The 26266-nt window shown below is 36.5% G+C and overlaps 1 protein-coding gene across 8 annotated transcripts in view; it reads right to left on the bottom strand.

The window, feature by feature from the left end:
- Window positions 1-26266, bottom strand: part of SOX6 (SRY-box transcription factor 6) — a 522879-nt gene that overhangs the window by 159324 nt on the left and 337289 nt on the right. For all 8 annotated transcript variants that reach the window (XM_084895473.1, XM_084895470.1, XM_084895466.1 and 5 more), the window contains 2 exons: window positions 20824-20996; window positions 17332-17400 (listed from right to left, as the gene is read on the bottom strand). In XM_084895473.1, coding sequence (XP_084751599.1) covers window positions 17332-17400; window positions 20824-20996 — 242 coding nt within the window. The remainder of the gene's footprint in view (window positions 1-17331; window positions 17401-20823; window positions 20997-26266) is intronic.

Raw genomic sequence — 26266 nt, forward strand, 5'->3', positions numbered from 1 at the left:
CTTCTTGTTAAGGACTTACCAAATATACTGTTTAAAATTACAGTATCTCATTCCCACTTTCCTCCAGCTTTTTCTGATTTTCCTCCATAGCAATTCTTATAACATGCTATAATTTTACTTTTCTCATTTATGTGTGCCTCCCCCAACTAGAATCTAAGCTCAGCAGGGCAGAGATTTTTGTAGATTGCCATATCTTCTAGAAAAGTGTCAAAACATAAATGTCAATGAAAATTTGTTAAATAAATAAAAATAGCAGGCAACAAGACACCATTAGAGACTTCTGTACAGAAGAGAAATACAATGAAAAGTGTGCTTTAGAAAGAATATTTTGTAATGAATATGTAATATGAAGTGGAGAGAGGTAGACTGAAGGTGAAGAGACAGTTTTTAAGACTATATTTCAGCAGTTTGGGCATGAGGTAATGATGACCTACATCATGTTAGTAACATGAGGAATGAAACAAAAGATGGATATGAGACATTTGGAGGTGAATTGGACTAAAATTGATAGTTCTATGATGCATAAAGGAAAACAGGTATTGAATATGACTTGAAGTGATTATTCATTTTTAAGAACAGAAAATATAAAGGGGCAATTTATAAAAAAATGATATTAACTGTTCATTTTGGATAGCACCCTAAATAAAAAGGGAAAGCAAGCTTAATCGAATTAATTCATGTCAGGAATAAGGGTCCTAGAATTTTCTTTGGCTCTCATTTCTGAAGATCCTACTGTTTTTCATATTCAAATATACTCCAAATCTGGAACAAAGATGGCTTAGTCATTAGTTTAAGTGGTTTGGCATGTGTTATTTCAACTAAAACATGGCTTCTTATGAAAACCACAGTACTTCTGGGTAGCAAGCAAAGATGCTAAGAAAAACCACCTGGGAGAAAATGACTTACTTTTTTTTCCTTCTCAAAGTTACACAGTCATCAATTCATATTCTAAATAAAAATACCACCCCATTCTCCTTCAGAGTTAGATCACCATGGCTATATACAAGGCTCAGACACTTTCGGGAGCTGTTTATATATTAGTAGAAATAACCATGCAGATGGAAATGATCTGATTCCACTCATGAAATCTGCTTTAATAATCAGATACAAGCAAAAGAGTTATCTGTCAGCTGTCCATCATTATAAATAAAATCTACAGCTTTCCCACCTTTTCTGCTATGCCACACAAAGCTTGTCATACCCAGTAGATTCTTGTTCCCATGAAGTGATAATACTGCATGTTTGGCTTTATGCCAGTTAATGTACCATATTGGAGGATGTCCTGATATTTCTATATTAAAAAATGTAAATGTAGGCATGCAATAATGTTTTGGGGGAAGATTTTTAAACAAATTTATTGTAGGTACTTTGCAATCATCTCATGTGTTTTATTTTAGAGATCCATTTTTACCTTAAACATGGAAATTTAGAATTTGGGACAGGGAAGGGGAAATCCTTCATTTACATATAAGGCAATTGAGATCTCAGAGATAAAGTGATTTGCCAAAGGTCATTCAGAAAATTATTAGTGATCATCAAGAAAACCTAGGTCACCTTTTTTAGTTCTAAAATAAACCAAGAGCCAATCTGGCTACAATATTCATCTTAGCGTATTCCTTAGAAATTATAAGTACTGTGCCTGACCAGCGTATCTCAATGGTTGAGCACTGACCTATGAACCAGAAGGTCAGGGTTTGATTTCTAGTCAGGGCACATGCCCAGGCTTGCTCCCCCACAGTGTGGGGCATGCAGGAGGCAGCCAAACAATTATTCTCTCTCAACATTAATTTTTCCATCTCTCTATCCTTTTCCCTTCCTCTCTAAAACCAATAAAAATACATTAAAAAATAGTAAGTTCTGCCTGCATGTTATGGCATATTGGTTGAGAGTCAACCCATGAAACAAGAGATCACCAGTGTGATTCCCAGTTCAGGCATATGCCCAGGTTTCTGGCTCCATTACCAGTAGGGGATTTGTGGAAGGCTACCAGTTGATGACGTCTCTCTGTCATCTATGTTTCTATTTCTCTAACCCTCTTCCTTCCTCTCTCTCTAAAAATCAATAAAAATATATTTTTAAAAATAAATTATAAGGTCATGGTTCATTTTCAAAATTCTTCTTTATGAACAACTTAACTGGTATCTGTTTTAAAAACATTCAAAACGGATAAATAAAAAGATGATTATTGCTTATATTTAAGTACTCCTACCTTCTATCTGTATAAAAGGCTAAAATGCTAAGTGTCAACCATCCAACCAGTCACTATGATGTGCACTGACCATTTTAAGCAATTACCATCTAAAGAAAGGGTTCACAGTAGCCAAAAATGATGCTTAGTAAATACTTTAAATTCCTTCCATTTGAGAGTGAAAGATCCAAAGTATATTAGCCTCTCCCCTCCCCCTCTAGTGAATTAATATTCCATGATATACACCAACACTGCTGATAGGGGCACCTCTTCGCAGTGAGCAGAGATCAGCAAATGGCTATTTCACAAAGAATAAAAATATAACCTTGTAATTCTAATGTGTGTTTATGTTTTTTAAAAAGTGGCGGATCCATGTTAATAAACCTTGCACAGGGTAAAATAAAATAGTTGCTAAACCATGGTGAGTAATTAGCCTTTTAGCATCCCTTTTCTTCAAGAATGCTTCCTCCTGTGCTGGTTCTTTTAAATCGCTCCCATCCTGGCTGCCTTTGTTGGGCTGGGAAATTGTTCACATATGAGAGAAATTAAGCTCTCATTTAACAGAGACACATGCCTGTCAAGACCAGAGGAACAAAGACTAGTCCCTGGGGCCTGTTCAGCTCCCAGAGGCTGCCACTCATTCTGTTAGCAATGCTTACCCTTTACAGAATGTGTATAAAACCCAATAAATCATCTCATCTGCTCTGCTTAATACATGAGAGTTCTGACCATTTTTCAAAGTGTTTTCTCTTTCTTATACAACTGCACAGCTTGTTAGCTAAATTAAAACAACAATAACAACAACAACACAACACACACAAAACCTACTATTGTTTGTTTGTTTGTTTGTTTGTTTGTTTTCTCAGAATGCAATAAGACTTTTTTCAATCAAAAGGGTAATGAGAGTGTTCCCAAACACTGGTAACATAAAGGAAGAGGCAGTATCTCCTTAGATTTCATCCCAGATAGCTTTTTCCCTATATTCTTAGAACACCCATTTTGTGAATTACCCATATATCTCCCAGCTGCTTTTAAACCTAGATTCAGAAGCCAGCTCCGGGAAAAACAGCAACAACAACAGCAAGAGGACCAGAATGGGATGGGCTGGCTGTCCCATTTAAACTCAACACATTTTGCCTGGTTGGAACACACAATTAAACATGTTCTTTTTAAAAAGGGTGGAGGCTCTAGCAATGTTAATCTTTGCACAGAAACACTGGGGGTTCCAGGGCTGACAGCTTCAATCCCCTAAGATGCCTTGAACCCCCAAATACGAAGAAGCTGGTAGCACAAGGCACTTCACCTTGCTCGGCAGGAGGAGAAAAAGCAGATCTACACTTGATAAGTAAAACCAGGTCTACACCACGGGTGTATGGAGAAGCCCTGCAATTAATAGTGACCATAAACAGTTCAAGAAGCCAGCGCCGCAGCAGTTTCTGCAGAACAGGCTCACACCCAGTTCCATATTAATCGGACGTAGCACTGGCACAAATGCTTTGCGCAAACACGTAACTGTGCATGTGGCTCAGTATAAAAGAAAACACAAACAGAAGCACATCGGACTCTTTTACATTCATTTTTATGTATCATTTCTGAGTGATTTACCGTGTTTCAAATCATAATTTATTTTTATTTTTAAACCGCAAATCACATCCTGCAGGCCTTAGCAGATGCAGATGTCAGACTGTGGTAGTACAACAAAATTAATTAAATAACCCTTGAAAAAAAAATAAAACAAAGTTTATTTATGAAAAATGACATTAAGGTGAACTGCCTAATAAGAACATGGATTTGCTTAAATAAAACATTATATAGTTCTGTTTTAGATTCATCCCTAAAGCCCTGAAAGATATTAGAATTTTAGTGAGTAATTACCCTATTTACTTCAAACAAAATAGGAGGAAATCGGAAAGCCATATTAAACTCTACCACATATCAGAAATGAAATTCTCTCTCTCTTTTTTTATCTTGCAACTCAATAAATAAATTGTCGCTGGAAAATTTATTAGGACTAGAAGATGAAACCTAACAAGCTAGAAATGAGGAAATGGCCAAAAAAATATCCACATCAACATTATGCTTCAAGCAGTAAACCCACTTCTAGGAAGCATAACAGAGAAGTCACCCCCTTCACAGCTTAATTGTTTTCAGACAGTCTGAGCCACACTCTAGCACCACCCTCACAGTCAGACAAAGTTCTAACTGCTTAACACATCTCTCTTCAAATGAAAACGTAACACTTGGGGTGAAAACAAGAGAGACTAGGAAAAGGTGTTATATGTTATATATGCCACTGACATAATATTCACTAGAATATGCTGTAATTTCCTGCAATTAATACTTTGCAAAGCTATAAGGACCCCCCCTCCCCGCCAAATTATAATATTACACTTGCAACATGAAAATTAAGTTTGGGTCACCCTTTCCATTATACAGCCCCAAAGCCAGGAGTTTGTCATTGGCTACAGAAATGTGCTAGGTGTGGCCTGAAGGCAGGCATTTATAGGGCGCCCTTCCTTAAATGTGCTTTTCTAAAAACCCCGTAGCAATCATTTCATGTGGCAGGCATTCCAAGCCATCACAATACCCCACAAAGCAAACATGAATTTGACCTCATAATTCAAAACCTTTCAATGGTTTAAAATGCAAACATTGCTAAGTGGACATGGCTTATGCTGTGGCCAAACATGACATTTGCCTGAAAGCTTTGTAGGAAAGACTACCTACTGCTCTCCATTTTCTAAGGACCGGAGTTAATTCCCATCATCTGGAATCACAGGAGGTCAGAGTCACAAGGAATTACAGCAATAATTTTGTATAATGATCCTTGTTCTAAATATATGGAAAGTGAGAATTAGTGCGGATGAGTAATTAGGCAAAGATCATGCAAGTCACTAGCAGAACAAAGACAAGGCACAGACATCCCGAATCCACATCTAGACTTCTTTCTGCCAGGCTACCCTTCTGTGATATCATTTTGTCTCCCAGTTGGGACCTTCAATAGAAAGGAGAAGAAGTTCTGCTGAAAGTAGATTAGCAATCAATCTCCTCTTTTCCTGGGAAATTAAGTCAGTGTCCTGGACAAAGTTGCTTAGGAAAATGAGTAAGAGGTGGAGCAGGCACAGATATCAGTAAAATAGCCTGAAAGCACTGATAAGATCTATAGCTGCATCTTTTCCCCCAGCTATCTCAAGACCTTGTTTTTATTCATTAGAAGCTGTATTTCAGCAACCCGAAATCAGATATGACAATCAAATGCAAGATTTGGTGATCTATTGGTGATCACATCTATTCCAGAGGTGATCACCAAATTCAAGGATAATTGCCTGCTCCTTTTGTGTTACCTGAATTTTTTTAAATGAAATAATAATTACAATGCATTCTCTTCTAATCTTTTTATAAATGCCTACTTTTATATTGTTGATTGTATTTACATGATTGTGTTCTAGGGTTTATTCTCACCTATTATTATATTGTAAACATTATCACAAATCATGAATATAATTTTTTTTAAATATATTTTATTGATTTTTCACAGAGAGGAAGAGAGAGGGATAGAGAGTCAGAAACATCGATGAGAGAGAATCATCGATCAGCTGCCTCTTGCACACTCCCTACTGGGGATGTGCCTGCAACCAAGGTACATGCCCTTGCCCGGAATCGAACCCGGGACCTTTCAGTCCGCAGGCCGATGCTCTATCCACTGAGCCAAACCAGTCCCGGCCATGAATATAATTTTTAAAGTCTATAACAGCTCATCACATACATATACCATAATAAACAGTGATTTTTCTAATATTTTCCTTATAATAGTACAAAAGCAATATATATTTTTTTAAAAAATTTTAAAGTAAACTAAAACAAGAAAAAAATATTTTAACTATAATTCTACTACACAAAGACATTTGCCTTAAACATTGTACTCTTAACCACTTGAAGTAGACAGTGTATCACAAATCTAAGTCTCTACAGCCAGGGCCCAGCCTTATGGTATCGAGATGGAGGCCAATGTCCTAAACATGGTGTTAAGATTACCTCTTCTACTAGACAGCCAATCATCTGGCCTTCCCTCACACAAGAAATCACTAGGAATTCCAAGGACGTACTTCGACTCTAAAATGGAGTCTGTGAAAGGGCCCTGTCAGAAACTAATGTATCTGACAGTCTGAAATTGCACAAAATCCAACAGTCTTAACGGAAAAGCAGCTGTTGTGTGGATGCCAACTTCAAGAGCCCAACTTTAATTTTCTTTGTACTGGTTTTCACCTTTGAATTATAGATATTCCAAACAAGAGCTACAATTCTTACATGAACACAGACAATAGTAGAATGAAGGCCTGTGGAGGGAATTGGAGTATGGAGGAGGGGATCAACATGGGGGAAAAGGGGACATCTGTAATATTTTTAACAAAAAGAGATTTTTTTTTTTAATTCTTTCAATAGTAGACTAGGTGTTTGTTATACCACTATGTTTCTCACCTGGTTTAACTGATCTCCTAAGACTAAGTTCTGGCTAAACCAAATAAAAAATACTACTATCTAACAAGTGCCTATTCCTCTGGGCTTTTTACTCCATCTAGCCTTCAAACATAAAATCTAGAAACCTGTCTGCACACGCATTATAAGTATCACACAGAGGATGGCAGAGAGGAAAACTTGTATCTAGTTTTTCCTTTTCTCAAAACTCCATCACTCTTCACTAAGCATGGTGATAGCTTCCTCTCCATGTGTACTTTCTTCCTTCTCCATCATGTTGATTCCTTCAAACCCCATGTTGATTTTTTCAAACCTCAACCTTCAATTACTAAACTGATTATCTGGGAGCTATCATGACAGTCATGATTCCCAGTGAAGGGCAAGTGAGGAGGAAGAAGGAGCTGACAAGGATGAAAAAGGATGAAAAAGGTCCTTTAGGACAAACAAATACCTCAACCGACCTTTGGAGATGCTTCCTCTCCTTAACATTTCAGCACCCTGACTGCCTCCTCAGACACCATTCAATTATGCTAATCCCAAAGTGCTCCGTACTTCACCAAATGATTCTGCCACATCCAGCTTAAAAATCACCAAACTAGGACTTACTTCATCTTTTATCGAATCATAGTACAAAAGGAATGCTGTTCTGTATAGGTAACTGGGCCCTGATATCATCACAATTTTTGAAAGGGGGACAAAAGTTATTAGACAATCCATTGAAACTAAAATCAATTTTCTTGGTCTTCCTCCTCCCTCTCCCCATTTTCCTATGAATAATACAACTAGGTGTAAGTAGGAACCAAATTTCATGTGGCTGGGAAATGAAGGATGCTATTACAGTACAAAATACACCTGGCCTGTTAGAGTTCTTTAGAACAGTTTGTCCACCTTGTCAACAAGTTCAAGCACAGCCAAGTCAGTCTCACTGAAAGCCCTCTCCATCTGCCCTAATCTCAACCACATAGCAAATTCATCTGTATATGTTTTAAGAGGAAAATCTTCCAGCAAAGTATAGGTTTAACAAAAGTCATGACCTTGACCTGACTGAGAGGACTTGACCCTTTACTCTGACCTATGAGTTCCTTAACTTTTGTTATTAAATATTACAACTTTAATATATTCTTAATGGATTGGGTGGTGGATAAAATGAATTTAGTATCTCACAGTGAGGCATTACACCTTTTGCATCATTTATTTTCTTTTATTTTAAACAAGTTAAAAATGTTTGACTCTAAACATTAATAACTTCGAGTTGGAGTTACCTTATGTGAATTAAAAATGGTTATGTCAGTACATCCCTTCAGAATTTAAAAAATATTTCCCTGTGCTATATCAAGTGTCACACAGTATATCAATTTTTATTTCCCATCTCTCAAGTCTGGTATGCATACTGTTTAACTTCTTAAATTCTAAGTATAGACATAATTCACAAAAGCGGGGCAAATGCTTGACTTACAGGAGATGGCGTACATAAGATTTATATGAACAACTTTATTTTAAACAAGAAAGACTTTTGCATTTTGTACTGCTACATCACATAACTTTATCTGTGAGTTTTTAAGGTTATGAAATAAAGTGGAGAGGTTCATTTACTATCTCTCTAACTTCACAAGCACTACTGATCTAATAGAAAAGCCATTTTAGTGTGAAAGGTCAGAATCTGACCCTATTTTCCAGGATAAAATGCCATGCTTTCTCTTAGACAATCTCTAGCAGCTCTAGCTCATTCTTGGCCAACCATTTCTGAGTGCCTGATAAACCTTACTTTTCCTCTCACTGACAACTGAAATTCCTCTCACTTGGTAGCCAGAGAAAATCATTGCTCTTTTTCCCCCTCTAGATTAGCATGATGAGAATAATTTATCAAAGTGTATCCACATTGACTATCCTATATTCACATCACAAATCTGTGAGTTCTAATTATAAATGTGTATATAGATACAAACATACCTACACATGCTGATACAAAATATGTACATGTATGTTTATAAGGGCCTCTGAAATTATTCCTTACTTAGTATGTAAGAACAACAATAGTCACACCAATAATAATAGTGATAGACATTATGCATTCAGCATTTACTAGGGGCTTTATACAATGATCACTAATCAACTAGTAAGGTTTCAATATTATACATCGTTTAGGAATAATGACACTCAGGTTCGGAGACATTAAGTAATTACCTCACAGCTAATAAGTAGCAAAACAATTACAGAGCTAATAAGTAGTATAACTGAAATTTAAATCTTGATTTATTTGTCTCCAATACCTGTGCTGGTTCTATAAAGTTTTTTAATTGAATACACTCTGAAATAATGCATCTTATCCTCTATACCGTCTACTTACATGTACACATAGTTTAAAAGTATATTCACATTCATACATCCCTCACCTATGTCAAGCTCTAGTTAATTACATAGAGAATATTTTTTAAACACAATAAAAAAAATTGATTTCCTGGGTCAAAATTCATCCTATTTAGATAACAGAAGTCAAATGGCATCTGAGAATTTATTTTCTAAAAATCCTTATCTTATTATGAAAAACTATGATGTACTTTTAAATATCTCTCCCAAAGATACAAATCTGAAATCAACACTTTTTTATCTTTCGAGTACACCTACATATAAATAAAAATCAAGTTACTAGACTTAACAAAATTTATTAAAACTGTCTGAACCATAGTCTATTATATGCTTTCTAGCTATTAAGTAAAATAGCTATAACCAAAGTCAAAAGTGTATTTCAGCTACTCAAGAATTATTTGCTTATGACCCAAACCTCTATCTATAGGTTGGTAGGAAGGTAGATATGTAGAAAAATACATAAATAGATAGATAGTCCAAATAACTTAGAATAATTTAATCTGCATTACTGTATAAAGCAGTATTTCTCAATCCTGACTGCCCTCTGGAATCATCCAAAGAGCTTTTAACAGTCACCATCTGGGACTGTACCCAGACCAATTAAGCCAGAATTTCTGGAATGGGACCTAGGCATTAGTATTTTTAAAGGGCTTCCAAGTGATTACAAGGTACAACAAAGATTGAGAACCACTGGAATCAAATGCTGTCACCATGTCAACTGGAGAAGGTAGCTGCACAAAAAGGTACTAACACTAAAGGTGACTGACCCTCCATAGAGAGGCACATCGCGTTAAAGCCCCCAGAAAGTAATATAATTAACTAAAGTAATATAATTATATGTAAATACCACGAGTCACTCAGCCATGAATACATTTCATACTAACCTACAAAAAGATTCCAATTATGTTCTTTTTATCTCTTTCCTTGTGGGTATGTACTCACTGCTGTAGTAGTTCTGGGTATAAACTAATTCTAATAACAAATCTTCCTCTTTTTTTACACTTAAAGGTAAAGGGACTATAATGAGGTTTTAGATGTTAGATACTATTATCCACATTTTGCAAAACAGAAAATTAAAGTGCACTAAAATTTATTCAAGTCACAAATAAGGGCAAGGTGAGACACAACCTGGAATGTTAAAAACAGAACTAGAATTGGTGTCCAGAGAGCTGGGCTCCACTCATGGCTCTGACAATATTTAGCTTTTATGCTTGGACAAGTCTGTGGTCTGTGCCTCAGTTTCCTTGTGTAAGTAAAGGATTTGTTTCAAAAAGTTTCAAAGACATTTCTAAGAAACACAAAAGTGGGGACCTACACATATTTGGAAATGTTTTATTTTACCAAGTAAAGTTACTGGAAAGCAAAAGAAATAAAACACAAAGCACTTATTATCACCTTTACTTCACAAATAGAAAGAGCATTTTAATGCCAAAGAAAGCAGGGGGTGGGAAACAATCTCAGGATTATTTTTAAATTTAACTTAATGATAAACTCACTGTATTGTTATCCAACAGGAATAGCTGGATCCACCCTCCCACCCTCCCCCCATCAGTGAATGAGAATCAGGAAGACCTGGAGGTGATGTTTTCAGGTTCAACATTCTGTGAAAGTGAAGACGTGGAGGAGGAGGTGGAACATTTAACACCTCTTAGTGCAGTGCTCTTTCAAGGGTTTCACAAAATTCCATTATGAAAGAACTGCCTTCATAATTTTTGCCTTATTCAAGTGCCCAATTTCTGTTTGCTTAAGGTTGTTATTTAAATTGCTTCTTTTTTTTTTTTTTGGTGATGGGGGCGGGGGAAGCTAATTACATTTATTTCAAAAGCAAACTTTACATCACTCCCTCAAGTGGAAAACTAAAATCACTTGTCATAAATAGAAGATAACCAGATAACCATGAGAAACGAAAGTTTTATTTTATTTTATTTAAATTCTAATTAAACATGATTGCCTCCAAAGGCTCCAGACTAAGATGATCAATCTCTCTCTCCTACAAAGAGAGATTAGCACATCCTAAAAGGTATTAAAACTAGCACTACACTGAGCCCTCAGTACAGTCAGAGAGATGAAGAACAAAACAGAAGAGACACCTTTTCTATGGGGACCCTGGTTCACTGTTATGGAATGTCACATGCTGGCACCACCGGGATCCTGTGCCCACTCTTCACCAAACTCTCCCGCCTCTGAAGAGGTAAGACACCTTCCCTTTTTCATCAAACCCAGAAAGCTGCAAAGACTTTGGATTCCCTGAAATTTTAGTATCATTTGTTTGAGAGAGAGCTGGGGTGTGGAATCTGAGAGATAAGCCCATGCAGATAAGATAGAGAAGAAGGGGTCAGCTAGCGGGGGCTGGAGAATCTGAGGGACAGCCCCTGAAAAGCACTGGAATTCACACCAGGTTCTGGTCTGCTGAATGAGATCTTTGCCATAAGGCCACATTTAGAAAACAGGTAGCAAGTTGCTTGATAATCCCATGTAGTGGCTCATAGGTGCCACCTCTTCTTATTTCTAGATCCACTTCCAACTGTACCAAACAGTCTCATGTGATTAACTAACGCAAAGTTTCTGACCCACAATAATAATTATATTTTTAGCTGTGAAAGCCTTTGCTATTCGTGAGGTATAGTAGCTTTACCTATTCTTTAGAATTCAGAAATTTCACTATTAAAATGTTTGAGGCAAGCGATGGAGCATCTATCATTACTTTAAAAGTTAATTAGATTACATAAAAGAAATAATTAGATTTGCATTTTTTATCTTGGTTTTAAACTTCCAAAGAAGATCACAACAGCCTGCCTGTGGGCAATTAAAAACAGCATACAGCAAAAAAAATAGAGGAGAGAGGGTCTGTTTTTTCCTGGCTAATTCATGATTGAAGATAGAATTACAAAATATTTTAAGGGCTTGCTGAAGCTAGGGGCTAATCCCAAACTTCTAAGCTTTGTTTATAACCCTCATTTCATTGCAAGAGTGTTTCAGATACATGTACAGTGCCAACAGAAGTATCAGGTTACTTCCAATGGGTTTATTTGGTCCTTTCAGAGGCAGTTGGAAGGAGATCAGTTACCTGATCAATAACACACAAAAAAAGGACTATTCGCTAGAGCCAAAACAGGAGCACTGTAATTGCTTTTTGTTTATCAACGCTAAATACAGTTAACAAAGAGATACGACAAAAGACAGAGGGACTGTGTGAGACTGTAAGGCTCCTGGCTCTCCTCAGTTTTTCCGCTTGGCGCGTCAGCCATCTCCAAAAGACAATAAAGGCAAGGTCCAGCTCTTAAAGTTAGAGGTCAATTAGATACTTAATGATGAAGCACATCTCCAAATATATCTATCTATCTATTATTATTATCCTAGAAAAAAATTAATTAACCAGGTCATGCAGGCCATGAAGGCTAATGTATAAAGTAATTATTTCTGATCTTTAGACAACTACTTCACAGAAATGGGAGTCCTTATTCTGCTCAGCAGATACCAGAAATGCCTGTAGTTAATCATATTGAAGGAAACAAAATGCTAAGTTTATCTTCTTAAAAGGTGAGAGTACATCTCAAATTATTCTATTTAATGGTTTAAGAACAATCACCTCCTAGCTTATAATATTAACATCTCCAGATTAATGGGGGGAAAAAGAAGAACACACATTTAATGATGTTCTACCATGTGACAAACACACAGAGACAAAATATACGAAAAGCACACAGGATTATAACAAAATAGAAAACACTATGGATGAAATACTCATACACCTTTAGGAAGAACGAGGTGTCACTGAATAAACAAAGAATTGGTTTTGGACAGAAGCAGCATATACTACAGCTTTTAAAAGAGAAAGTTTTGGACAAGACCATGGATATCTGCATAAGGTAGTATAATCCTTCCACCGAGTGAGTTCACCAATTAAGGGACATATTAAAATATGAGGGGAGGCCAGTTAATATTGTATATTAACCATAAAGATTAACAAAGAGCTAAGAATGTCAAGTTTCACAATTACACCTTAGATGGTGGATGTGTATGAGTTGACTAAATCATTGGCTTTGACCCAGCAAGCCAAATAAAATCCCAATGAGCCAGTGCATTCTTAAGAGACCATTGTTGCTCGGTCAGTGATACAAAGCAAGGACACTCCCTATATAGCACATAACACAAGCTGCTTGAATAAGACTAAAATCAGTGTCTGAACAGACATGGATAATTAGATAACACCATTCATGCCTGCAGAAGTAAGTTTCTCACAAAGATATTTTAATGAGCAGGATCTAGCAGTAAAATGCCATCATTAAATGTGTTCCTACTGACATGCTATCAAAACCAAAGAATGTGGTGTGTTGTGTCCACAAAGAGTATTGTCTCTGGATTTAAAAACCATGACATGGTCAAATAATGGTAAATGAATAACTATATGGATGGAGCAAAAAAAATAAGGATCTATAAAATATTTTCTGTTTGCTTAGACTAGACTAACAGGGGTGGACAACAGTATGTTTATAGTTATAAACACCTGAAATAGTTTATTCTTACATTATTATTTATTACCTATTGTGTTATTTATTTGTATTATAGCTATAAACCTACTTTTGCCCACTCTGTACATATAATATTGTAGTTGATTACAATACTGCATGTTTTCATATGTCCAATGGGTTAAAAATAAATTTTGTTTTCTAATCAACATAACCAATAAATAAAATTCTTCAAGAGACTAGCTAAGAAGCATATAGTGCAATGGGTGGAAGAAGTGGGATGAAATCACTGAAGCTGTTATCTGTCCTTTGGAATTATAGCATGAGACTCAACATTCCCAACTCCAAGGATCCATATTCCATGATTTATTAGTTTTGCTTTCCATAGAGTTGATAAAAACTGTGCTATATTTGTTCTAGAAAAAGCAAAAACATCTAACTTTTTCTGGGCTCACATGGCAGGAATTACTTAATATGTAACAAATTAGAGGAATCACTATTTCTCCCCCAAGCACAAACAGAGGGATTTGAATTCACTAAGCAAACAGCCTCCTTAAAGATCTGTTAATATTAAAGCATTTTTAATAATTGTTTAGTTATTAACCTGATTTTTTAAAATGGTAAAAACTGACTCATCAAAAAATAAAAACATTAGTTCTCAAAATCATTCATCTTATAAGGCCTACACGGTCTTAACAGTATGCCTTTAAAATTTCAGTTAGATTTTACCAAGGCAAATTATCTTAAAAAATGATATTCAAGGAAGAAAATATGTAAATGAAATTATTTAACTGCATATATAACTTTTGAATGAGTGCAAACAAAATAAGCCTGCAAAATAGCATTACAATACTATCTCCTAAATTATGCCTTTTCGTATTTCTAATGAAAAATCCTGCTTTTAAATTTGTGCAAACCATTCAGGTTTTCATTTCTTTCCACTATAATAGGCCCAGATGTATTATTACTAAAGGTTAGACATCTTTTCTTTCTTTCTACTACAGGTTGCAAATTCCAAAACAACAAAACTAATTCAGAAGTGAGTATTCTGAACTAGATGTGAAAAATAATCTTGACTATAAGAACCTGACCCTCATTATTCATAGCCAATTGCCAAGGCTCAATCTTGCTGACCATGTTAGCTCAAGATTTTAAGAAAAGTTAAAATTTCAAGCTTGTGCAAATGGTCTCCATATTCATTTGCTTTCAGAAGAGAAGTTAGGTTTTGTATTAATTATCTTATTTTACTTAGTTATGTTTTGTATTCAAAAGGGAGAATGTTTCTTTCATGATAGAAAATGAAATGTTCAAAACATCTCTTAAGTCTCATGTTTTGCTCAAAAACATATATATTAAAAATTAGCCCAACAATAATCTCTCTCCTAAATTTGATCATGTCTATGGCTTGTCAAAAGCCATTTTTGAAAATACAGTTAACCCATTCCCTTTCAAAAAATAACTAAAGTTCATAATATTAAATACCCACTTTTTAAGTGTCAGAGATGAATACTTGTGTGAGTATTTTAGCATTTGAAAAATTCTGTAAATGGTCTCATACTGATAAGATAAATACTGACATGCTATGCAGTGAAAAGTAGCTCAGAATAGAGAACTGTAAATACAGGTTATTGCTTCCTCTTATTTTTTACAATGTGAATTCTGGTTACAAAGAATCCTATATTTCTAAAATGAATATAACTGACACTTTAAATCTCTCTGTGATTTTATAACATAAAGTCCTGAGATCAAGTGCTGATCAGCTTCAATTTCTATAAATTTAACAATGAGAAATATACACAAATCTTAAAGGCAATTAAACTTCTATTGAAAAACCTGGGCCAACTTTTTCCCTATATTTTCACATTGAATAATCTAATGAGTAATATTTTAAGATCAAGTTTCCAGAAAAAGACATCAATTTCATATAGGCAAGCTGTGACTATAAAATCATATGTAATCAATAAACAGCAATAGTATTTCATAAAAATACTCTGAATTGGTTGCTATTCATCTGACAGCCTCGGTACCACTATTAAAATGGTCACTTAATATAAACAACATTGAACTAAAAAGTGAAATATATTCAAAATAAATGAAGAAGTGAGTAATAAAGAAGCAATAAAAACATTAATAATAAGTAACTGACATGGGAGCATGGAGAACTTCTTCCATTCCTACTTTACAAATATGAGAAACAGAGAGAACTAAATGATCAGGTTATTTAACACCCACTGAGTTCTTAGAGAAGGAACTAGAGAAAAATGTAGGAAGCCACAGGCTAAAAATCCTGACCTTAGTAATGGGAGACACACTGAAAATTCTAATAAGGACAGAACAAGGGAACACCTGGACAGTTATTTAATTAAGTATCTCAGCATGAGTTATAAAAGAGATACCGGGATGAGTATTCCAAGATTTAATTGTGAAGGCTGGCTGTCAAAAATGCCAGAGACATTCCATTTCTTCTGCATTTGGGCCCTTTACTTTGAAACACATAGACTTGAGTATGGAATATAGAATCAGAACTAATTTTAAAACAGCCACCACAACAACAAACCCCTGGTTAAAACCTCCCTCGTGAAGATAGCTGGACATACTCACTTGAATACAAAATGTGAAATCAGAACTAATTTTAAAACAACCATCACAACAAACCACTGGTTAAAACCTCCTCATGAAGATAGCCAAATCAGGTACAGGTACTTCTTCAGGCACTTAATCATTATTTTAAATGCAGTGAGTGCTACCTGAGACACTAAGGGTGATTAACAAAAATGAAGCAGAATCTACATTGAAATCACTGGCTTTCATCAGTAAGGAAGAAGATTAGAGTAAGCTACAATATTATGTGAATGTTTTCTTAAGAATACAGGAAGGTGTAATAATATTAATCTCAAGGATAGGCATAATGCAATTCAGAATATACTGCCCCAACTAGGCGGAATCACAGATCCCAGTGGTTAGAAAACAGCCGCAGCAGCCAACAGAAACCACAGAGGCTGTGGTGAGTACATATAACTCTGGCATCGGTATTTCTGAGTATCAATCCCCAGACAACCATACCTATGTTCCTATTCAGAAATGGAGACTAATCCCCTACCTATCTGAAATAGCCATGAGCTGAATTAACCACCATGTGTCTAAAGGAAAGACAGAAATCAAAATTCCTTCTCATGCCATTGTCATCAAGATCTATATACAGGGTTACCCTGCCACAACAAAAAAAAGAGAATTTCTAAATTGTGTTACAATGATTCAGAGACAAGTTATTCTTCCTTTCTTGACTATAAGCTCCTACAGACAGACAATTATTCATTAATCTTTAGATTCCCCTCAGCATCATCTAACAGAAATGCAAGTGATAGCTGTTAAAGAACTAATCAATTATTACCAACCTTTTCCCAGGTCATAAGATTCTTCTCATAACTGGCCCAATCAGAGAATACTAACAAGTAAACAAGCACACGCTTCTCCCCGTGATACTGTTAGATGGTGAAACACAAAGCAGAAATTGGCTTGTGGCAATCAAAATGGCATGTGTACGCTACCTTGGAAACCACTAGGTTTCCACTAGGTTCTGTCAGGCAAATGGCAGAAAGAAGAAAAGATAAGGTTTTTTCCTGCATACGCATCACGTCAGAAAAGAATGCTCTAGACCACCACTTAGGTGGTATTTCCTGCATCCACTTATACCGTGGTACACAACATCCTTGAGAGTAACTACTTCGGTGCTGTTTATAAGAGAGGGGTACATTGGCAGCATTTTAAATTCCATTTTCAAGGAGGAAAGTCTGTGAGTATAATCAGACGAGAGTAATAAAATACACTGACCTGGATCTGTTGCTGCAGGAGATTAATTTTGTGCTGCTGTTGCAGAAGTTGCTGCTGTTGTCTTGCAATCTATCAGAAATAAAGTTACATTAAGTTGAAATGAAATGCTTACACCTTTGCCATTACCTCGGGTATCTCTCCTGGTATTACAAGAATGTTTTACTGCATTTCTATGTTCACGAGTTCCTATCAAGTGAGAGAGGCAGAACCAGAAATTTGGAGAAAAGGAAAATTTCAAACAGATGCCACTTCTCTGCTTACCCCTAGCTCTTCATCTGCAGGTGAGAGCTACCCCTTGTACATTTGCGAGCAGCTCCTCTATCTGCACCCATTACCTGGAAAGAATGGGAGTTTCAAAATCTGACCCTTGGAGAATAAATATGGAAAAACTATGGCTTCCTGTTCCTAAGGAGCTGAATTTGGACTACAAAAGTAAAATCTGTATGCAGAGACAGGAAAGAACTTTTTATTAATTATATAATACAATTGACTTTGGTGAAACGTTTTCTGATATAAGGACTCTCAGGACTGATAAGACAAATATCTTCAAGGGAATATCAAGAATACACAGCAAAATGTCAAAATTTGTTACAAACATCTCTTTGTGATGTATAAAGCATTTTAAAAACAAAATTTAATATCTATCTAGTTCTCCTTTTGAGGGTAATGTGTTACAGTCTCTTGCTTCACCCAACAATCAAATTCAACACCCTAACACATCATCTGGTCTAGGAAAAGAAATATTAACCACTTCATGCAAGCCTCACTGAAGACTGACTCAGGAGAGCAGGTGTTTGCTATAAAACATGAAGGCATCAGTCTGCTTATTGCCTTAAAAGCTGAGCTGAGGGGGATGCCCCTTAGAAGACACTCCAACTTAGAAAGCCAGAGAGAAAGTGGCCAGGGAGGACTTAGAAGACTTTTTTAGTGCTGCCCTTTAGGCAAGATTTATAGGTATGGGGTTGTTGTTTACTTGTTTCCTATTTGTTTTTCTGTTTCCAAAAGCCAGTATTCTGGAATGGGCAATGTGCGGAGGGAAAACAAGTGTGGATCAACCCCCAGGTTTATGCTTTGAATCTTTTTGATGCTTTAGCCTAGAGCAGAGGGAAACGCCCAAATCAGATTTCCTTTCAATAGAAGATGACAAAATAGCATTATGCTACCAAATGTTGCTTTAAGGCAGGGGTCCTCAAACTTTTTAAAGTGGGGGCCAGATCACGGTCCCTCAGAGAGCTGGAGGGCCGGACTATATGAACTACTAATTCCTACTGTAGCACCTCTGCTGCGCTCACTGCCCGAAAAACCTGGCAGGCAGGATCAGACTCCTCTGCGGGCCGCATGTGGCCCCCGGGCCGTAGTTTGAAGACCCCTGCTTTAAGGTTTCTGGAAATGACTAGCTCACTCTGGAAGTCATGGAAAGCTGTCCCTAACAGTTTTAGAAACGGGATCATTCCTCCCCAAAACTTTATAAGCAAAGAGGAAATGATAGCTAATCAGGTTGAAAAGGCCCACTTTGCTTGTCACCATTCAAATCAGAAAAGGACATAGAATTTTTTTTTTTTTTTTGGGGGGGGATGGGTGAAAAAGGTGAAGAGATTAAAAAGCACAAATTGGTTGTTACAAATATATTTGCAGATGTAAAGTACAGCATGGGGAATATAGTCAATAAATGTATAATACCCACTCTATGCATGGTGTCAGATGGGTATGAGAATTATTGGGATGATAATTTAGTAAGTTATATAATGTCTAATCACTGGGGTGTACACCTGAAACTAATATAATATTGTATGTCAACTGTAATTGAAGAATAAAAATTAATTAATTATTTTTTAAAGAAAATGGACAGCTCACTCTGTGACTCTAGGTTTAGATGCTGTATCCTCTGAATATTTATTTCCTCTTAGCAAACCAGTGAAACACCACGAGGCATCTAATATTGATGGTCCCTCCTAAATGATAAAGTGCTGCACAGAAATGCCTCTAGAACACCACAGTGCAATTACTATCATCCACTCTAGATGTGTGGGTTTGACACAGTGAAGTATGGTACATAAGCACCATGTGGCTCAAATTCTGAATTTTATTTGCCAATCGGTTGAGCTACATGCTCGCTTCATTGAGCATGACAACCTAGTTTTAAGTGTCATTTAATTTTCATTTTGAAATATAATTACAAAGTGTTCACTGTAAGATATCACTCGTCTGCAAATGTGTCAAGATTAATTTGTGCTAGCTTATTCACAAGTGTCAATAGTTAATTACTGTGTCATCTCTGGATGGCTAAATGACATTCTAACTTCTGATTTTTTACAGTGTTCCTTTATGTTATTTTCCATTAGGGGCTGAGTCCATATTTCTACACGTGGGCAAATATTCAAGCATATAAAATACCAGACGTCACAACTCATTAAAATCAACAGAGCATATATTGCTCTATATACCCCTATAAAATACATTTAACTGAAAAGATAATTCCAGTAATAATGTCAGATTCCTAAAAACTGCACATTAATTTGGGTCTGTCTGATCTAAAGCACCAGGGACTGCTCTATAGGATCACTGTGTTAGATTAATGTACTCTTACGAGACAGGAAAAACATTTGGGAGAGCGATTTATTTAAAAACACATATATTTAAACTTTGCTATTTTTTCTTCTTTCTCACTTCTGAATCAATGAAATAAAATCCTTATAGGAGCCATGTGCTAATTTTTTTCCCAATGATTTACCTGTGCTACAAATAGAGTGACCATATAATTTAGCATCCAAAGCAGGACAACTTTTGCAAGTGGAAGGGGGATTATTAATACTTATTTTGGAAAACAGGCATTAACTGGGGCTATTCTGGGAAAACAGATGTGTGACTCTAGTTTTAAAGTCAGAGAAAAATCATTGGATCCATGGGCTACAACAGTGGTCGGCAAACTGTGGCTCTTTGGCCCTTTGCATTTTTAGCAAAGGCCAGCTTAGAAGTACCCTCATTAAGTTAATAACAGTGTACCTACCTATACAGCTTAAGTTTTAAAAAAATGGCTCTCAAAAGAAATTTCAATCGTACTGTTAATATTTGGCTCTGTTGACTAATGAGTTTGCCGACCACTGGGCTAGAAGGTCCTGAAAGTTTTCCTAAACCTAAGGCCTGTTTTTCTGGATGAAAAGAGTAAGGCCCAGAGAGATGTGACGAACTCCTGTTTAAGCTACACTGGGAGTCTGTGTGCTGCCTGCCTATGTGAATCAGCTTCCCCGGGTAAGTGACCACATGCAAATGTTCTGGAAGGAGGTTATCATTTCAGTGATGCCCAGTTGCTATGATGCCTTTCTTTGTCCTCTACATATCCCCCTCGGTATTCTCAAAGACCCTGATTTCCAAAAGGCTTCTTTCTCTCCTTTTTTAGGCGCCCTTCGGACAAATAAACCAATCAAAGTGATTGCTCGCCAAGCTTGGTACGTTCGACATCTCCAGTTCGTCAGCTCCCTTTGCAGGGCTCACCTGTTCTTGCTGTTGGCGAGCAAGGTCCATTTGCTGCCGTTGTTTCTCAATTTGTGAGGCTGCCAGTTTTTTCTGCTCGTCATGCGCTGCCAGGAGCTGCTCCCGTAAACTGATCAGCTGGGTAATCATGGTAGAGAGCTGCCGTTCTTTTTCTGCCAGGCTCTCAGGTGTACCTACAATGGAAACAAGAAGATAGCTCACAAGTTTGAGAAAAGTATGAATGAAACTGGGGAAAGGGGTGGGAGGAGGGCAGATTTAGAAAGGGACTGCCCCACCACACTTACAGATCTGGGAGAATAGCTGGAGGTCATTGTGAGTGCAGGAACACTATGGAGTAGCAATGGAATTGATGCTAGGGTTAGTAGCTGGCCCTGCCAAGAACAACTATTGTTCCCAATATAATCCTCCTTGGCTCTTCTCCCTTTCACTCTTAAAAACAAAACAAAGCAAAACTACCTACCCTATTCTTTCCCTTTTACCCCATGCCTCTCCCCTCCCCCCCCCCCCCAAATCTATCAGATCAAGTTAGGAAACAGATGATATTTAGCTCCAAGTATTAGAAACGATGGCTTGTATTAATATTCTATAATCACCTCTACCCTCCGGGACTAACATAGGCTCTAAGAGATAGGTAGGTTCTCAGTAAATGTTATTTAAGGAATTTTCTGGTCATTGCCCTCATGAAATTTTTCTATTGTGCAAAGATTTGTCTCTGAAGCTCAGAAGTCAGGGGTCACCCTATTGGCCATGAAACTAACAAACCAACAAACAAATGGTCTTGCCTTAGGTAAGAAAGGATTGAACCTGTTGTTTTTTTTGTGTGTTTTTTTTTTTTGTTTTTGTTTTTGTTTTTTTCATGTGAGGGGATCAAGTTAAAGTTTCCAAGTTCATCCTTACAGGCAATGGTATTGCTTGGGGGCTCTCTTGCCCCTTTGTCATTCGTCATTCTTCAAAGGAAAAAACACATTCGAGGTTGAGGAGGTTATGCATAAGGATGTGCTGTTTAATGAATATGATGTCAGTGAACACTTATGGTATGCACTAATGGTGCTGAACAGTCTTTTTATGGGCAAATTGCACAGCTCTCCAAAGTAAAGAGTACGGAATCCTTTTGTGAATTAAAATTAGAGCATTTTACTGCAGCATAAGATAAGAATTTCAACCCTCTGTGTTTGAGCCACACAGTTTCATTATGAAGAAATGATCTATCACTTGAAAGCTTTTCAGAAAGATGCCACCAGCTGTCAAAGGGGACAAAGATTGCCAGTTTTTGTGCGTGTGGAAGAAGAGACTTCCAATCTCCTTATGAAACCCCTTTAATTCCTGCTAAGAGAGCACCAGGGTAATCTGAAAAACTAAACATATTTTAATTAGGAGTGGCCACATTTCCTGAGCAGCCCTTTGGAGAAAGGGAGCCTCAGGAGATGCTGGCTAGCACTTGTTAGCAAAAGTAGGTTTACAGTTGTTCCTAATGGAAAAAAAAATACATGCAGCTTATGATTAGTGAGTAGCTTCATTAACTGTTTCTTGAACTCACAACTGTAAAGCTACTTTTGCCCACTCTGGAATATGATTCCCAGAGGGTAAGACTGATGTCGGCCGAAAAGCTAAGACATTTAAGACTACCTTGGGATACTCAATGCAAATCCAAGTCCTAAACAAACTACCAATATCTTTATCCCTTAAAGATTCACTGAGTGGAAAGATGACCTAAAGTTAAAATTAGAAGAAAAATAAGATAGTTGAGAAGGTGACAGAGATACATTTCACTGATAAAGGAACAAATAATGTATCAAGGATAGTGATCAGCTTTCTTTCTAGCTAATCAATTTGATTTTTTTTAAAAATCAGCTTTTATTTCAGCATGGTAAAAGAGAGAACTTCTTGATCCAGGAATATATATGGCTAATATGCTAAGTGTCTGATCTTCTGACCAGTCACTATGATGTGCACTGACCACTAGGGGGCACTCTCTCAACATAGGAGCTGCCATGACCATTTACAGAGAAAGGACACTGTGAACCTGGCACCCACAAAGCAACAGTCGGCTTCCCCCAAGTGGGACACAGGCCCCACCACCACCCCCAAGTCACAGCCCACCAAATTGCAGCTGACACTGCTGAGACCCCATAGGACAAAATGCAGCCCATAGCTCAGCCCAGAAACAATCGCTGTGGGCACTAGGTAATGATGTCACATAGCAATACCTGCCTTCCTCTTCCTAGCAACTAGCCTCCTTGGAGTTTCTGCAGTCCAGGAGCATGACTTGCTTTATAGCCAGGTGGAAACATTTTACACTTTAACCAAATGTCTGTGAAGCGTTTTCCCATGCTTCATCTCATTTGATCCTCACAAAAGTCCTGGAGTAGGTAGATAGGAGACTCAGTGGAATCCTATTTTCTTTCATTAGCCAGAAAATGGAGATTTAGAAAGCTTAGAAACTTGACCCAACTGAAAAGAAGTAAGAAATGGTGGACCTTGAAAATGACTTCATGTTTTCTCACTGCACAGAATAAAGTCAAACACTGCTGTAGGGAAATATTTTACCCTTTGTTCTCCCGGTATGATCTACAATAATAATCTGCTTTGTGTTATGTTGCTAGGTTGCTGACAATTACCTGAAAGAGAAGCTGGGTGCTTCACTGGGCTGGAAAAAGTTGAGCTAAATCATAAAGTGGGTCTAATTAAGTTAATTCTAATATATCTATAAAAGGCTAAGTTAACTGCGCATTGCACAATACATATAAAGCTCTCACTGATGCCAATCACCTGCATGTGTTTTGATCCCTCATTTGTGAATCATGAATTTGGTTGACACTTCTATTATAGAGAAAGGGTGAATAATGATATGAAAATATTTCTTCTAATTAATTTCCTTTCAATGTGCACAAATTCATGCACTAGGCCACTAGTTAAAATATAAAAGTAGGTTCCCACAGGGCATCAAAAATTTCTTCACAAGTTCAGCTAATATATATATATATATATATATATATATATATATATATATATATAGAGAGAGAGAGAGAGAGAGAGAGAGAGAGAGAGAGAGAGAGACAGAGAGAGAGAGAGACAGAGAGAGAGAGAGATTAGAATATATTAAAAAGTATAAAATTAATTTATTTACTCATTTCATTTATTTTTAACTTAAAACAAAAATCCTGATTTGCATATATATTAGGTGCTATATCAAGAACTAAGGATACTGAAACCATAGTAAGAAAAAGCAGAGTTACCTTCTCCCTTCTTGTATGCAATTTATAGTCCAAGTGAGGAGACAACTTAATAAAGTAATCATACAAATAAATATAAACTAAAACTAAATAAGATGTACAAATAAGACAGATGCTTAGGGGTCAGTTTAACCAAGTTTGAGAAGCTTAAGTACAGGGATGGTATGGCTGAAAAAGTAAGAAATTAGCAGAAAGATGAATAGAGTTAACTAAGCAAAGATGTGGAGGGTCGTCAAGGAGCTTTTCAGAAGGAGAAAATAGATAGACAAAGGCCCTCTGGGTGGGAGAAGCAGACTTTCAGTGTGTTTTAGAAAGTAATAAAACTTGCAAGAAAAATAAGTATAGTACCAGATGAGGCTAGAGAGGTAGAAGAAGGTCACACCTTTCAGCTCCTTGTAGATAATGCTAATCAACTTCATATTTATGCTAAGAATATACCCAAATCAGTAAAGCAGTAAGCAAGGGTGATGTGGTCATTCTGGCTACAGTGTGGAAATTAGTTTTGAAACCTATGAAAATAGATAAATGAGATATATGCACATTTTATTACACATATTTTTTTGCAACATTCTGATCTACATGTAATTTTCTTGTTATACATAACTATATGAGGTAAGCTCCAAGAAAACTTACTGGATACTGGGAAAGCTACTGAGCCATAATTCTTTGTTAATAAAGATGAACATTCATAGGAAACTTGGGTCCAAGAACAATAAAGGGACTGGAAAATTTTCTCTTCTCCCAGGTTAAACCATCTATGTCTTTTCAACAGTCATCCATCGATATATTCCTCTTTCTCCTCTGCATAGGAGAAAGAGAATCTGAGAATACACTTGAATGACCTCTTAGCTTCTTCTGTTCAAGGGGAAGCCAACAGGTCTATAAATGCACTGGTGCTTCCAACGCTAACAGAAATGTAGAAGTAGATCTGAATTTGTAGAATAACACCATTTTATCATATCTTTTTTTACAAAAAGATTCAAATTGTTTAATTATAAAAATTCAGTGATGTCTAAATTAGTTTTTCATTGAAGTTAATAAATACATGTCTAAGAAGAATTTAAGTCAGATGTCAGTATTTTTAAATTGAGGATTTAGGCTCCTCCTTAAATTTGAGGTGCACATATATTGTAAATAGAAATATGAATGGAAAAACAAATTCGGTTGGAATGAAATGTACTAGTAATAGTATAACAAATCTAAAATTATTCCTGAATGTGAAATTATATATAATATACAGGGTGTCCCCCTAAAAATGTATATTCCCACTTTGAATAATTATAAAGACAGTGCTTATTAAAATACATCTCATTTTGAAAATTTAACTATCAGCTGTATATAAAGTGTATATATATTGTACATTTTTTGAGACACCCTATAATATGGCCATTAGTCCCTCGGGGATCAAATTAAGGAGAAATCAATTTATACCATACAACAGTTTACACTCTTTAAATGTGTAGGCTAATTTGTGTGTGTGGGGAGGGAATCATTTTTTTTTGTTCTGTATCCATTGTGTTTGTTCACATACTGTGGTCCAAACCCTGTGGAGCTGGTTTTTTTGTTTTAATTAACAGTAAATATTTATGCTGCTGTAATAAAAATAATATCAAGGCTGAATCACACTGACCAACCAACCTGCAAAAACAAGTTATTTTATCTAAAAAAAAAAAAAAAAAAAAAAATCTCAGTGTGAGTGAACATGAAACTTGGCTATGGCAAGGGAACTATAACTACTACAGTTGTTGAAGTAGTAGACTATTTATGGGATATAGTTGGGAAACCTAAACACTGCCAGGCTATGTTAAGGAAGACAAAAGACTATGCTCTTCTAAGGTAGCTTAACTCTAGGCAGAATATCTTGCTTTGAGGTTTGATAAAATCAATGGGGGAAAAGGGGATCAGCTCCTCCGGCTCTGCCCAGGCCAGCAGAGGTCATCAGTAGCTGCCTAAGATCATCTCATTCACATCCTTTGGGCTATCTTAAAACAATTCTCTAAAATGCATTGCCAGAAAAGTGTCTCTCCCACACAAAAACAGTTAGTTTCATAAACCGCAAAAAAGGAAACCAGCAAAAAAAAAAAAAAAAAAAAAAAAAGCTTCTGTACACAGCTCTCTACAAGCCAGCATGCCTGCTTTTATCCAATATCACACACAGTGTGCGCCTGACACTTTCCGCTATAAACTGTGTCTATTCTCCAACTCCAAAG

Source organism: Pipistrellus hanaki (assembly GCF_964339955.1).
Source record: "Pipistrellus hanaki genome assembly, chromosome: 9".
Taxonomy (NCBI): domain Eukaryota; kingdom Metazoa; phylum Chordata; class Mammalia; order Chiroptera; family Vespertilionidae; genus Pipistrellus; species Pipistrellus hanaki.